At 37.9% G+C, this 16,316-nt stretch overlaps 1 protein-coding gene across 6 annotated transcripts in view; it reads right to left on the reverse strand.

Annotated features, from left to right (window-relative positions):
* The window catches only part of SPIRE1 (spire type actin nucleation factor 1), a 132,551-nt gene that overhangs the window by 36,694 nt on the left and 79,541 nt on the right, over positions 1-16,316 (reverse strand). For all 6 annotated transcript variants that reach the window (XM_062633015.1, XM_062633014.1, XM_062633016.1 and 3 more), the window contains exons 4-6: positions 13,775-13,900; positions 4,268-4,351; positions 3,019-3,183 (exon numbers count right to left, since the gene is read on the reverse strand). In XM_062633015.1, coding sequence (XP_062488999.1) covers positions 3,019-3,183; positions 4,268-4,351; positions 13,775-13,900 — 375 coding nt within the window. The remainder of the gene's footprint in view (positions 1-3,018; positions 3,184-4,267; positions 4,352-13,774; positions 13,901-16,316) is intronic.

A 16,316-nucleotide genomic window follows, 5' to 3' on the forward strand; every position in this document is an offset into this window, starting at 1 on the left:
TGGGTACTATATAAAAGATACCTTACAAGCCATGCACTGAATAAGTAACATAAGAGTTATCAGTTACTGTTTGATAAACCCAGCTCAACAACTACAGTGAATGGCACACAAGTTGGAGTAGGGGAGGTGGGCAGGAAAGGGAGCCAACTGTGAATCAATGTGGAATTCAAAGCTGCAGCTTAACACATAATGCATAATAAAGAAAAAATAAGCCTGTAAGAGTAACTTAATTCTAAAATTTGCCCATTTCTAAGCGTTGATTCTGCCAATGTTCACAATTTTTACCTTTTTGGGAGTGAGTGCTCCATAGCCGAAAAACACTATTAAAATCCCTGTAGGCTGTCATTTAAAGATTATAAAATGCCAGAATGAAAGTTATCTTGTTCCCACAAACATCATGGAAACAAGATTCCTGCATCAGGATAGAGAGATGACAAATTTGAAATTACTTGCATATGTACTGAAATAGAAATGCCAATGTCACTGAAACTAACAAAACCAGTTATTTACGAAAAGCCCAGATTCTGACATTTGCACTATGACAGAAAGCAGGTGAGGATGGGTCCAGTTATTATCACCTGTTAACACCTCTGACAGTCTGAAACACCAAAACAGTTCCTAAATAATCCACCTAATAGGAACATCTGTTCCTTTCCTAGTTTCTACTCAGAGTACTGAGATTAAACACAGCATTATACTAATAAAAAGTACAGTAAAGACTTCATGTTGCATCTTATTTATGTAAAAAATTTACTTAACCCATTATCATTAGAAGCATATGCATTTTCACAAGCTACTGAGCCTAAAATACTTCCTATAAATTTAAAGCAAATATAGTTTTTAATAAGAATTTAGCCAAAATCCATTTTGACTGACAGAAAGAGACATAATCCATCTTTCCCAGGCTGCCTTCAAATTCTGATTTAGGATTATTTGTCCTTTTCTCCTCTTCTCAAGAACCACAACAGTTTTCTCTGATAGGAGTACCTATAATCAGCCTTGATCGATGACAGTCAAAGATGCTGTATTTATGAGATCTAGCTGAACTTGTAATTCTGTGTGAATCCTTCAGGCTCCACATGTCATATTCAGCTGCACTGTTATTATTGTGCATGCTTTGCACATTCTTCAAGCAGACCCTGCAGCAGAAGCCACATTACTGAATTTAGGATTTTTAACAAGAAAAGTTATTTTTCTAACTTGGTGTTGCTAGCAAGTTGTCAGATGAAGTCAGCAATTGCATCACAGGCAGCCCTATAGGTTTTGTACCTGCAGCTGACTGTAATTTCAATTCATGTTTATGCCCAGGGGTCATTTTGGACAATCTACCTAGTAGACGAGATAGCAGGGCAAAAATAGATTCTTGCAGGGATTTTGCATACAGCAAAAGTCTGGCTGAGCAGAGAGGCAGCTGTGCCTCCAAGACCTACCATATAATGAAGAAAATCTCTTCTGAAGAGGCAGGAGCTTGCTCAGCAGAAGATGAATTAAAGTCTAGTCTGACAAAGGCAAAATCGGATGACCCATGGGTTCCCATTCAAATAAAACTACTATCCTGTCTGCATACAGTAATCAAAGTCCTTAGGGGACTGTTCCTTTTTTGCACTGGGTAGTAGGAACACTTAGCACAGTTCTCCAAATTGTTGGCAGAAAGACATAATATGATTACCTGGGTATGTATTTTACCCTATTGATTTAACATCTAAGCAACATCTGCTGCAGAAAATAAATACAATCTGATAGTATAAATCCAGATTTTGATTAGGAAAGTTCTTTCAGCTCATACATAAAAGCCATTTACATTTGTAACAGAACTAATTTATTTGCTCCCCATGTAGTTGCTCCAATTTTTTCCTCCTTTATTCTATTTCCTAATGATCTCTGAGAGAATAAACAACATGCTTTCTGTCTCTCTCATCTCTCATCCCCACCCCCATATCTGAATTTTTCTGGTGGATTCACAGCATTCTCACTAACAAAGGTTGTGTGAGGTTTTGTCAGGAAAGCAAATAAATTTGAACACTGAATATTCTAAGACAATACTTTCACTGTAGCTAAATAACCCGCAAAGATAAGTAAGTGCAAGGTATAAATATTGACATTGACCAACTAATTGCCTCAGACAAAGGGGTTTAAAAAGTCCTACTAGGGATAGGGAGCCCTTTAGATCAGTTGCTAGCTTATAAGGAAGAACATCTTCACGTTGAACGCAGTATGAACCAAAAGGAAAGAAAGAACAGGGGAACTCCAGTAAATATCATTTGGATTCTGGTAAAAAAGAGTGCCTCAAGTCAATCTTACTTTCACATTTATGAGTATCTTGGAGGAGGATACATCAATGCTCTCCAGCTTGCTTTGGCATATTGTCTTAACTTGAAAGCAGCAATAGGATATGCTGAAAATAATTAAGCTCTATTTCTACAAATGGAAGATTTATATTTTTTAACATAGAATATTCCTTTAAAATTCATAACGGATCATGGTAACATATGTTTTCAAATGCTGTAATATAAGTAGTAGGTAATACAAGTTTTCAACCACTGTAGGTTTTTCTTTCCCACCACATTATCACTTATGAACAACATGGTAGCACTTTACATTCTGAAATGAAAAAAACTACTTTGTAACTCAAGATGAACATTCTCCCCAATAAAAAAGGCCTAAAACAACCTCTCAATTGAATGCATGACAGGACTTTTGATATGACCCCTAAGGTTATCCTAAACGCAACACAAGTCATTTGTTCAAGCATATGATATGTTTGTGTGTTTTCCAGAATTTTAAATGCCTGCCATATGGAAAACAAAATACACAACACTTGCTGGTTCCATGTTTTTCCCCCTCAATGTACTACATAAATTTAAGATGCCATATAAAAAACACGAATAGTTAGTAACATACATGAAATGAACATCTACATGAAATCATCAATTCGGGTTCCAAGAAAAAAAGAGAAGAAAAGAATAAAGGAAGAAAACATTTTAGATTTGACAAATTCTAGTCATAATCTTGACTTACCATGACCTTCCTTAAGGTATAACGTTTGGATCTAATATCATCCATCAGCATTTCGTAGGGTGTGAGCTGATATTCTATTGGAAGTGGGTTGTACTGACGCTCTTGAACTTTCTTCAGTTTAACACCATTCCGTAAATCTCGCATCACTTGTACCCAAAAACGAGCCTGAAGATAAAAGAGGGAGAAACTTTATTTGATATCTTACACTTAGATACAATCCTAGATTAAACTGAAGTTGTCATTTCCACTTTGGACACCACCAAATATATGGAGCTGTACTATTTTATTTTTAAGTCTTCGAACAAAACCTATTTTATGTTACAGAAGCCTATTTTTAACCCTCATGAATGTAACAAAATTTTGCTGCAACTCAGCAGGACTGCAACTGAACATCACTTCAAGTGATGTTCATCTCTAAGATAATACAGAAAAAGGATTTGAAGTTCTCATACTATACCATTTCTATTACCATTTCAAGTACACTGCAGGGACCCCAGGGAAGGTTCTAGACTTGCAGCTAATACTATGTCAGTTAAAAAAGTGACTGAATCCAAAACTTTGTCTCCCTTAGGCCCAGAACTTTATTGCAAAATTTCCCAGCAGTTTTTATTCTATAGAAAGAAAGATTCCAAATCCTGAGGTCTACCAATAACCTCTCAGTACTCAACTTCCTTTTGCTCTGCCTGTAGGATCACCACACACTAACACCTCCCTCTCTCTTTCTGGGCAGTGAGAATGGCTGGAGAGGATTAAAAACTGGATAGACTGAGAGATTGAAATCAAGTATTTTTGAGGACCTCATAATATGCCTCTGTGAACTGGCAAGAATAGGAACTAGAAAATAAAACAAGCTACTTTCTGTTAAGTATTTCTATGTAACGTGTTTCTTTCATCATTGGAGAAATTCAGCTGGTGGTTCTGCCTACTGCCTGGCTGCCCCTCTGAAGGGCAGTCAGCATGATACCTGTCTAAATGTCCAGTCCAGTCTTTTTAAATTGCAAAAGCTTCTCCATGAAAACACTCTAAAGAAAAAATGTAATGCCTAGATACTGGTATTGTTTCAACTGTCTGTGAAGGAATGTTGAGACTTCATTTGGTTCTAAGTTGTCATGAGTTATTTTTAGTTCATATGCTAAAAAAAAGCCCAGACACTAATTTTAATATAAACCAAACAAACTTAGGTTAAGCATCACAAAGAAATATAAACAACTAGTAATGATGCTGAACCACTATTCAATTTTTGTCTTACCCAGTCAGCATTTTTTAAATCATCAAGATCTGTGCTGGATTCATCACTTGCCTCTTTGTCCATTTCTTGAATCTTCTTCAGATTCTGCCAATGAAAAGAAAATGAGCCAATAAACGAATGGTGGCATTACCCTCACGTAAAACTGAAGCTTAGTTTTTAACATCTGTTACGTTGTTTGGGTACTCTACCAACTGTTTCATGAGTTGCACAGTAATGCTGTAAAGGTAACGTGAAATATTATTTTAATATATTTCTCTTAATTGAAATGTGGACCTGAAATGGTAGGAAATGAAAAAAAATCTTAACATTTTGAATATGAAAGAACTTCAGATAATAGCCAGAGAAAAAAAACAGTTCATAGAAATTTTACTATTCCTAAAATTGGGCTATGCACAGAAAAAAAAAACAACCACCTAGTAAGTCTGTTAACCTACAACACAGAAACATTACTGACCTGGTAAGGATTCCATTCCTCCCAAAATTACTATTATTTGTTGAATTCAAGACAGTTCATTTTTGAAAAAGAAAAAAAGAAGAAATTTCCACAAAGCTAGTTGTGGAGAGAAATAAACTAAGAGAAACACTTTAAACTGATTAGCAACAGACTTGCATACACATTGAAATTAAGTAGTCTGTATAACATGGTTATAAATTCTGAAATCCGGTTAACAAAATCATGCAAGGAACAGAAACAGATCTTTCAAAGGTTAAAACTGCTGCGTACCATGGAAATATGGAAAAGCATAAAAAGGCTGTTACACCAACAACATGAAAAATTACTAAAAGTTACAGTAGACCAAAGAACAGACAAGCCTACAAATACATAAATGCAAATGAAAGATTTAAAAGGCTTTTCCAAAAAGGATGCTTTTTAAAATACTTTGTAGAAATTATGTTATACATATAAATAACTACACTCAAAAGTGCTGGTTTCGGGTTTAGTTCTGTATTTAAACGTTCTGGAATCAACAGTGCAAATTCTCAGTACTCTATTCCACTTTTACAGAATTTTCCAGGAAGTCTTTAAAAAGATTTAATTTGATCTGTTTTCCAAGTACTCACTAATGTATTCAAAAAAGATAATAAAATCTCTGCAACTACTTGTTTATCTTATCAGACTAAAGCAACAGGTCAGAGGTCTGACAGATATATTTATTTATCAAAAAGCTTTTTCTCACTTGTAAGCACTTGAGCTCTTAATGGAACTGAACAGTCACAGTCTCAATTTAGCTTTTGAGCTCCCCAGAAAACTTAAAAATAAGAGGATTTTGTAATTTTTTTTCCTCTGAAAGTAGTTCCAAAACTGCCAGCATTTCAGTGGAAGAAATGAAAGCACTGGAACTTTGCTTAACTTGCACATTTAACAGAGCGCACGTATCTAAAAAACCTGGTTACAGAGATAGCACATGTGAGTCAGCCACCACAGGGGTTTTGGAAAGAGAGCAGATGTGTTATTTGTTGTCTTACTTAAGCCACATACTTTCATATCGAAGAAAAAAATACTACCATTGCCCTGTCAAAATAAAATACATAATTTACACGAAGACTCTAGAAAAACACAAATCACCTACACTACAGAAGCAAAATGTATAATGGGACAATGTGGGAAAGTTGGCATGACTTGCAGTATCACCACGGGATACCCAATTGGGAAAGAATGTCTGTATGGAAACTTGCTTTAGTCTTGTCGCTGCGGTCAGCAGAAAGTCTGACACTTACAAGCAATCCCCCTTTTCTAAGGAGGGGAAAAAAAAAATGTGAAGAATGAGTAACAAACCCCTTGCTTATGCGTATTTTACCATCCAGATTTTTGTCTTTTGTGCATCATACAGTTGCAGTAATCATTTCAAATACAGTATCTGTGAACTGTAAACTACTTGCTTACTTGCAAACTGCTAGCATTTATTGATAAACTGCAAAATATTAACTCATTCTGGTACTTTTCTCCTTGTCCTTTTTGTAATCAAAAAGCTAACTTCAATAAATGAACTCACAGCTGCTAGATTTGTCCCTCCTTTCCATACTGGAAGGTACACATTCATTTTTAAAAAACTCACATGTTCCAGCTGCTTAATCTATTCTTCGACTGTTCAAGTAGATTTGTGGCAATTAGCCATGTTAGGGACCATGTTCCCTACCATGCAGTTTACTGGGCTCGTTTATGCCCAAAGGCTAATCCTTTGAGTGACATAAATATTCCATGAAGCTAAAAAGATTACAATATGTTTTTCCTAACAGCAGAAAACAAGAAGGGGTGGGGGGCACCCTGAGCAGCTGAAAGATCTTCCAAATAAAGTAACCATCTAATTAACTGCTCTGGAACATAGCTAGAGGGAGAGTTCCTACCCGAGAAAGCGCAGGTGTAAGTGATGCTGGCTACCACGCACTGGAGAGTTGCAAAAGCAAAGCATGCCAGCCAAGAGAGAAGTCTCTTAAAGTGTAGTTTTACGGTACAAAGGAGCTGATATGAGCACAGGCTACTGCCAAACCTGAGCTCCTGTTAACTCCCCATCCTAGTGCTGAGTGCTCCAGCAGCTGCCCTTATACCAGCACAGACACCCACTTTGTTGGGACAGTTCATTCCTGTCCTTGGCACCTGGCTCAGGTCCCTAACTGCAGCTCACCATGCATTAGTGGAGAACAGTAGAAAAGAAAGGAATATTCATAATTATAGAAATTAGAAAGCTCTGGAGTACTGGGGAGAAAAAGAAACAGGAATTGCTCCATCCTTGCAGCCAGTGCTTAGGAAGGCTTACAAGAGGTAATTTTGTCCACACATCAGGTGCTAGTTAGGAATTGATAAATTCACTGTGACAAATGAAATATTACTATTTCTCTCTAGGACACTCAGCCAGCATCAGTGGGTTTCAGTAGCTGTTTCAATCATAAATTATAGAAACCAACACATTTAAAATACAATAGACACTTTGTCAGATCTTAACTGTTATCCAAAACCTGCAAGTAACCTCAGCTGCTGTAGCCATTGGTACCTACCCCTGGGACAATGGCTTAAGGAAAGCTCTTACAGTATAATAAATACATGGCCTAAGTGGGTTTCCATTTCAGAAAGCAGAAACACCTTAAAACGGTTTTTCTAAATGATTCCAGAACCTCAGACCTGTACCACAGACCAGATTCACCTATTACAGCCTGGGTGTTTGTTCAGGAAATAAGGGTTGGATGTGTAAAAAGCGACTGTTTCAACAGCTTTGGCTTTTTTTAAACCATTACAGCATTTAGCCACTTAACCCCCTCCCCCCCTGCATTTTGTGACAAAAGCTAGTAATAAAAATACCAAATGTCTTCAAACACCTTGCTGCACTATTAAAAGCAAGCAGCTCATTTGCTGCTGCTGTGTGTCCCACATTTGAGATGTGCTCTTCTTTGCTTGGTGACAGATGGGAATTTATGTAAGGCACTTGCCAGCACAGCATCAAAGACTCACTTCTACAGAATGCTCTCTAAAATGCAACGTTTTTGTGAAGATGGTATTCTTGGGAATCCAGATCTGCACTTCATCTTTCCCCAACTGCAGAACACAGTCTACTGCAGTTGCAGTTCCTAGTTTATATTTGTAATGAGGAATAATTTATTTGCTGATGCATAGTTCTTATGCTGCTTTGAAACGAATAAAATATTCTTGCACCCCTAGGTTCAATTAAAAGTATATAACCTGCACACTGGGGAAATACTGCTTTTATGTATCTTCAGCTATCCAACTTGGGTTTAAATTCCAAGGGTTTGGCAGTATTACTCTAGTTCTCTGAAAAGACCCAAGCCTCATTTAATTTAAGCGTGGGAATAGGGTCAGTTAAATCAGTCCCTGAAAACCTCTTGAGTGGATATCAGACAATGTTCTTCATACATAGTGCATGGTACAGGTTAATGCATTTTGCTCAGCTCTGCAATAATCATCATACTGCCCAATGTAACTGTTTAAAAAGAAGCAAAGAACTCTCAAATCAAGTGCATATAATACTAGAGTGACAGTGCCTGCCATCACTTAAGAAAAAAAAAAACCCAAACAATTAAACCCTCACAAAACCAAAACAGCAGCCTTTTTCTTTATTAAAGCTCCTAAACTGAGGAATCAAACAGATCATGATGGGGCTGCAAGCCTGACAACACCACACTTGCAAAAGTGGAGTTACTGGAAGCCTAGAAGTGTAGGCAAAAGTTATGAAGTTATGAACAGAAAAATCTGTGAATCAATTTCTTTCTGCAGCTCTGCTTTCTGAAAATCCAAGCAGCAGGGTATTTAACAGCTTTTACAGCCACAAGACTCTTAAAAGTAACTTGGCTAGTGACTGTGTTTCCAAAATAAGTTAGCCATTAACATTGTTTAGGTACCTATTAACTACCTCTATTATCATATTTTCTACAAATAATACCCAATATAGCCATGTTAAATGGAAAGGAACACTTGACTTTAGTAATTAACTGTTTTCCAACTGAGTCTTTGCATGGCATGAAAGTAGTGAAGAAGATTTGTTTCTACTCATGTACATAATTCGAATTTGTACATTTATCTTTTCATACAGATGAGATGGAAATAGATCCAGCCAGACTGAAAAGATTATGTTTTTACATCAGAAGAAACAGAAATGAAAGGTGACATGATTTAAAAGAACAGTACGACGATGACAGATTGGAAGCTTTATCTGTATTCTACCAAAAACTTAATTATAAGGAACACTGTGAGTAATGAAATTATGGATGAGTTTTTGATGAACATGGACTTTCGGTGCAATAGAAGACACAGGCAATTATAAAAATATACAAAGTCTTAATTAGTTTGGGAGGAATATTAATCTTGATGCTTTAGGTTGCACAACGATGTCTATAAAATTTAGCAGTCAAATTTACTGTGGCAGATTAAGATATATCGGCCTACTGGCCAGCATCACACGGCATCTTTTATCACCAGCTGTGCCAGTTGTGGAGTTTATTACCTACAGCCTACACTGCTAAAGGCTGGCAACATCATTTACTAGTACCACTCACAGAGTGGTTGAGGTTGGAAGGGACCTTTGGAGGTCAGCTGGTCCAGCCTTCCTGCTCAGGCAGGGCCAATCAGAAACAGTTGCCCAGGTCCATGTCCAGCCAGATTCTGAACATCTCCAGGGCAACTCATGCCAGTGCTCGGCTACCCTCACAGTAAAAAAGTGTTCCCTTATGTCCAGAGGGAACCTCTTGCATTTCAGTGTGGGCTCATTGCCTCAGGTCCTGGCACTGGGCACCACTGAAAAGAGCTTGGCTCCATCTTCCTTGCACCCGCCTTTCAGGTATTTAGACTTCAGTGCAATCCCTGAGACCCTCTTCTCTAGGATGAACAGACCCAAATCTCTCAGCCTTTCCTCATATGTGAGATGCTTCAGTCCCTTTATCAGCCTTGTGACCCTTTGTTGGACTCTTACCAGTATGTTCATATCTCTCTTGTACTGGGGAGCCCAGAACTGGACCCAGCATTTCAGCTGTGGCCTCACCAGTGCTGAGTAGGCAGGAAGGATCACCTCACTCAACCTGTTAGCAATATTTCTCCCAGTGCAGCCCCTAACACCGCAAGGCATCTTTGTGACAAGGACACCTTGCTGGCTCACTCAGACATGAAGCACATGTGGAGCACTAACTTCCGTAGAAGGCAAGACTGGACAGTAACAGGGAGCTGAAGGAGGAGTAGGGCAGATATCTCCTCAAGAAAACAATGTGGATACTAAACCAGGGGGATCCCCAGTCCAATCTGGAGCAGCAATTTCTGTGTTTCTATGCTTGCATAGTCTGCCCCTGTTTCTCCCAGCCACACTTGATGATGTTTTTCAATAATGTGTTTGACCTTTTCAGATACTCCACAACAGGAACATTTGCTTTATCTCATGGACATCATTTATTTGTGCCTAGAGTTCTGTCTGTGGCTGGATGCCACAAAAGGTGATTTGAATGACTTATGGATGATCCTAAGAAAGATTAATATTTTCTTTTACATGAGGTTCAGATATTTAAACTATCTTCCCCTTCACCAGATATACATGCATTTCTTCCCCTTTTAGTGGAATTTTCCTATTGCAATTTTAAAAGCTCACTGTTTGAGCTGAGAAACAGGCTGTACTCCATTTTTGTCATCAACTGCAAATGCTTAAACAGCAGAATACAGAGTGAAGAGGTCTTGGCCCATCAAAAGACCACTTCTGGATGACAGCAGATGGTAGAGCCTGAGCAGCATAGAGATGCTGCCAGAAGGCTGCAAAACATGCCAGTAAACTTGCTAGAAAAATTCCATCTTGCTAAAGGATGCACAGTTAGATCAAACTAGTTACCTGAATTTCAACCGTACCTTTGGAGTTGCTGTTGCTATTCCACAGAAGCACATGTTCTTACTATTTTTATTCTATTTTTCGTACTACTGCAATAGTATTACCATACCTTGCTCAGCTGTGGCTTGAGTCCTGTCCTGCACATCCACTACATTAAACATTTCATTCTCTTTAAGAATGGAAGTACATCTCCCTGTCTGCAAGTCAGTTTTACTGCTGACCTTTCACACACAGGGAGTCAGACTGGAAATAATCACATGGCATTGAGTCTGTGACAAACTGCCGAAAACATTTTATTTGACATCCATTGAGATGACCTGAGCAGCTCACTCATTGCTTCATCATTTCTGATTAATACACTCACCCAAACACATGCTAGTAAAACCCTTCCTGAATCTACGCTCCATTTTTATGTGACAGTGATGTTCACATAGCAGACCGGAGAGCACATGACTACTCAGTATATATAAAAGTAATAATACATACTACAGCTCTACAGGCTTATCCCTCCTGCCTCCTGATCTATGGCTCATGAAATCCTGCAACTTTCAAAATCCTGACAAGTTTTTACAGTGCCAAACTGAAAACAGCATCACAGCAATATTTTTTCTGCCTCTTTCACAGTTTATTTCCCTTCTAAACCTGTCCTGGGCTGTAGCATAAGATAGGTCATACTTGGTCCACCGCTAGCTGGTGAGTATCTGCAGATAAAGATTCTCTTCCACTACAGAGAAGCTGTCTGTTTAAGCACCCACTGAGCAAGAAACAGAAATTTCATATACCTGGGAAACAGACACCCATATGCCATCCACTGCCCCTAGAAGGAATCCAAGGAATTTTAAAATAATTTTTGTTTTGTTTTTAACTTCATTTCGATCTCATTTCCACAACTGTTATATTTCCATAACTGTGTCTAGGTCTGAGGGATTCTAAAGGAAGATCTCCACATAAAGCTGTCAAGGTTTGAAATAAACTAATAGTTTTTTAGTGTCACTGACACAATATTACACAGTATAAGGCATTATTTTTTTCAACTGGATTTGATGTATGTAACTCAGTTATCTGCCAGTGCTATCACACAAATGCATGACAAAAAAAGTTCTTACTGAATTAGTGTTTCTCTCCTTTATACCCAATACTCACGTGACAATAACAAAAGGAAAAGAAAAATAAATTTATTGACTTGAATAGTATTTAACCATATTCCTCATGAATTAAGGTTCTTCTGTGTATTTGCAAGAGGGAAGAGCATATAAGCAATACCACAGCTTTTACTGGCATGAACCTAGTGTGATCATATGATTACTGTTTGCCTCAAGTATCAACTGCAGAGGTCATTTTAAAATGGTATAACAAGATTTACAGCATTCCACCTTGTATTTTCTTCATACATATTTTTTTCTTTGTACACGATATTATTTTCAAAATTAAATACATTCCCAATATACAGTTGCATAAAAGCTATAAGCAAGGATCAAGCACATCATAAACCCAAAGTATTCATATTCCAGAAGCTCTTTGTAAGGTAATTTTCTTGATCATTTCTTGCATGCCTACCTGGGGACTGATCCAGAGTAAAATGAAATCAAAAGGTCAAAATTCTGCCCTTGGTTAGGTGCAGCAATAAAAGTTTCAGTGCTTTCAGTAGGGCCAAAATTCCATCTACAAGGATTACTTCCTCTGACCTAAATGTGCTTTGAATCAATCCCTAATAGCCTTTGAAAGGCAAATGGTTTCTTTCATTTGGGATTAACTCATAGTATACTCTATGTTGCGATCAGATGTTGTTGCATTTTTACATCCAATTACAAGGTGATTAAATAATTTGCAGCTTCAAAACACCCCTCTACTTTTAAAATAATGAAAAAAAATGTTAAGGCTTAATTTTAAATGGTTATTAAACACAGTATTTTACTTTGATACTGACAACAGAGATGCCTTATTACTACTTACTGTGGCCAAAGTGTTCAAGAACTACTAGAACAGAAAAACATCTCTGACAGACTCTCCCCCTTGGACAGATGCATCCCAAACAGGAAGGAAAGACAGCACCAGTCCTTTGCATGCCTCTGACTGTATTGCGACTTCCACCATGAGTGGGAAGGTGAAAGCTTTCTTGTGCTGCTCTGACCCTTTAAAGAGTTGATTCAGCTCATTAACCTGATAAGGAATGAGTGCTTTGGGTTTTTTGGCATTTTCTGTGTTTGTTTCCTAGAACCATTCGAAGGAAAACAGTGGGAGCATATGTGCATGGGTGAAACAGCTCTGCGTCTTTCAGCAGCAAAATTCTTAGATGAGCCTGTAAAATCTTACCCTGCTTTTCAAAGGTACTGTAGATCTTGGCTTACAAAAGAAGAGAAAATCCTTCAGGTTTTTATTAAGAAGAAAAATTAGGACAGTGTAGTTACGTGACAATTTGGCTTCAGTGAAGAAGTCAGCTTCAAGAGACATGCTTCCCCTCCTGCCCTTCCCTTCACCAATTATTTATGGAGCCATAAAGACCTGCAGGCCATATCACCAAAATTATCTTCATTAAAAATCATCTGCCCACCCTCAAAGCTATTCTTCATCTTGACTATTTCATTTTAGTGGTTCATAGGATGGACTTTCGGTGCACACTAACAGCCGAGCAGGCAGTGAACATTAGCACCTTGACCTACAGATGGAAATGCTTCTTTTTTTGAAGTTGGCTCTGCTATGAAGCTTATGTGAAGCTAATCATCAAAGCTAAGGGAAGCTGCTGACCTGGGACAAAATATGAGCAAGAAGAATCTCAGATAATTCACAGCCAAAGACAAGGTATTAGAAGGAGCTGAGGAACAACAGGCAAAGCTCTGATGCTTCACAACATCCCTGAAACACCAGAGAAGCTTTTAGACTCAAATGCATTGCATACAGGCATGCAGGAATGGATGCATGTATGCACCGTGTAAACCTCCAAGACAAAAATTTGGTTTACTCCCACATCACAATTAATAATAATTTCTACAAGACATCAAGACATCTATAAATAGTTACAGGCTAAAAGAAAAAACAAAACAAACAAAACTCGGCTATAGAACTGCTCTCCTTGAACACTACAGACCATTTCCTCAAGAATCTGACATTCACTACCGGCTGGGTACAGAAGTAATTTTGTAAGCCTAATTCACACAGTAATGAGCTCAAAAGCAGAAAACCTTCTCACACTGCTTACCTCTTTTGCACTTTTAATTTTGGCCAAGAAAGTGTACAGTTCCATTGTTTCAGCAAACAGAGCCCGACATACTGCTTGATAGTGGTTTGGCGCCTCTGATCGTGTCGGCAGGTGGGCAGCACACAGCTGAAGACAAAAATAAATAGCAATATCAAAACAATGCCCCATTGCTTTCATTAATGCTACAGAGCATCAGAAAACGTGACAGTGAGTTCAACAGAATATTTAGGGTACAAAAATCCATGAGTCATTTAAGTTCAGGCAGAAATGGTGGTGTATTTCCCAAACCTTCTGCTCCCATTTGTTTTATGAGAAAAGTTCAATAAGGACAGTGAGGGGATTCACTGACCACATCCTGGAAAACTCTGAAAACCAAGGCAATGCCTTTTCATTAAAAAATCCCCAAACAAACAAAACCCTCAAAAAAACCCCCAAACAAACAAACCCACAAAAAACAACCAACCAAAAACCACAACCAAACAAAAAAAGCCCCAGAGCCCCACAGAAAGATGAAATACTTGTGAAAGGGAAAAAAGCAATCCTGCAGGTTCAAATTTTGAGAAAATACTCTTAATCCAAACCAGATTAAACAGTAAATTTTGTTCAGCATCCTGTGAATATCTAAGAGGACTGCATCCCAGCCAATTTATGACAGGATGGAAGGAGAAGCGAGGAAAAAAATGAAGTGTAATTGTCAAGCTGAAACTCTGGTTTAATTTATTTCAAGCAGTACAAAGATTTTTAAAATCAGCAAGACTGGTTGAAGTGCAGGCTTGCTGCTTCACCTCAGACATTCATGAGCATTTCCAGACACAGGCACAGCTGATATAAAGAAGCACTGATAGATGTTTTTATACATGCTGAACCTGCAAAACTCTGAAAAGCTACTCAAATCACTAATAATCATTCACAACTACTGTTAAGCAGTCAGTCCAGCATTGCTTTTAGTGTAAATCATGTGGCTCCCATTTCCACAAGGGAAGTTTCACTGAAACCAGCCTTTATAGTTCAAAGAACCTGAATGAGAAACATCCAGCTTCAGGAAGATGAACATCCAGCTTCTGCCATTGTAGAATAGCTCAGCACTGACACTAATAGTTGTAATATCTATTTCCCAAAAGTGAAATCCATTACCAGTATTTGTCATGAAAATCTTGGCTGGAAATAGACAGAACAAAATAACATGTATAATTTGTTCCCTAAATAAAAACCCCTCAAAAGTCAAAACTAGAGCACCCGTATCATAAATCATACTGGTGTTTATATTAAAATATATCAAAATCTTAACCAAGGCCTTAAAATTTGTCTTGTTAGGGTGGTTTTAGAGTATCTATTACATATATAGTTGTATTTATAGCTATTGAGCTAAAACTAAGTACAAGGGAAAACCCAAGGCAGAAGGTGGCTACATTCACATCTCCAGAACTAAAGCTTGAGACAAAAGCCTCTTTAGGAGAAGAGCCCTTAATTAGCCCAGTGGCATATTTGTCTAAATCTCTCCTGTTACTACAGCAAACACTGTGGTTACAAGGGGCACAATGCATGGGCTGCTTTTCCATTTGCTTTCAATTTGACTTAAATCCATACTGCCACTAAAAGGTGTGGTCCTATGGCCTCCAGCTGTATGCAGCCAGTGATGCCCTTATGCTAGCACCAGAGTTCATGCCCTAACTCAGAGAAGATTACTCACCCGAACAAAAATTAACAACATGCAAGAAACGGAGCAGGAGATAATTATTCTTAATGGCATGGACACACACGTAGCAGTGCAGGCAAAAGTGAGCAAATGCTGGAGTAGGGAAAAGGGAGGAAGGCCTGAACAATTGCTTTTGGTTGCAGTTAGATTTAGATTAGCTCAATCTCAATGACAGGTTGCTTTTCAAGGCCATAGGGCCCTTGTGATCTTTTATTTCTTCCAATTAGTACAACAATACAGAGTTCAGTGGTCAGATTTGGTCAATGTCTTTGATAAATTTTTACAAGCACAATTTAGAATCCTTCAATATCATGCTATGATTATTGTACACATATATATACCTGATTTTTGACATAAAAATTGGATAAATATGAGTAAAGTTTACATATGTGTGTGTGTTTCCTTCTTCCCTATACACTTTCCTTAGATACAGGGAACACAAGGCAGACATGTTCACAAAACTGCCCTTGATCCCTCCCTTTCAAATTTTACACTGGCTTACGATGATGGCCAAAATCTTCTTAAACTCTTCAAATTTATTTCTGGATAATCAGAAGGACATTGTTGACATAAAAAACATCCCAACTTTTTTTTTTTTCCCTTTCTGACCCCCCCCCCCCCCCCCCCTTTTTTCCTTTCCTTTGTTTCCTTTTCAACAAGTCATACCATCTTCTTTGCTGGTAATGGGAGAAATACCGAAACAGATGCACCTCTAACATGTACTGCACACACATGTGAAAACACACACAAAGATAGAAATTAAATTGAATATTAAATACAATTAAATATTTCCCTTGACTTTGTGAGAAAGGCAGAACATTTAAAAGACCAAATTCTGAGTATGGT

The sequence above is a fragment of the Pezoporus occidentalis genome, unplaced genomic scaffold (assembly GCF_034315485.1).
Source record: "Pezoporus occidentalis ecotype Australia unplaced genomic scaffold, CSIRO_AGI_Poc_V1 ctg4, whole genome shotgun sequence".
NCBI classification, from domain to species: Eukaryota; Metazoa; Chordata; class Aves; order Psittaciformes; family Psittacidae; genus Pezoporus; species Pezoporus occidentalis.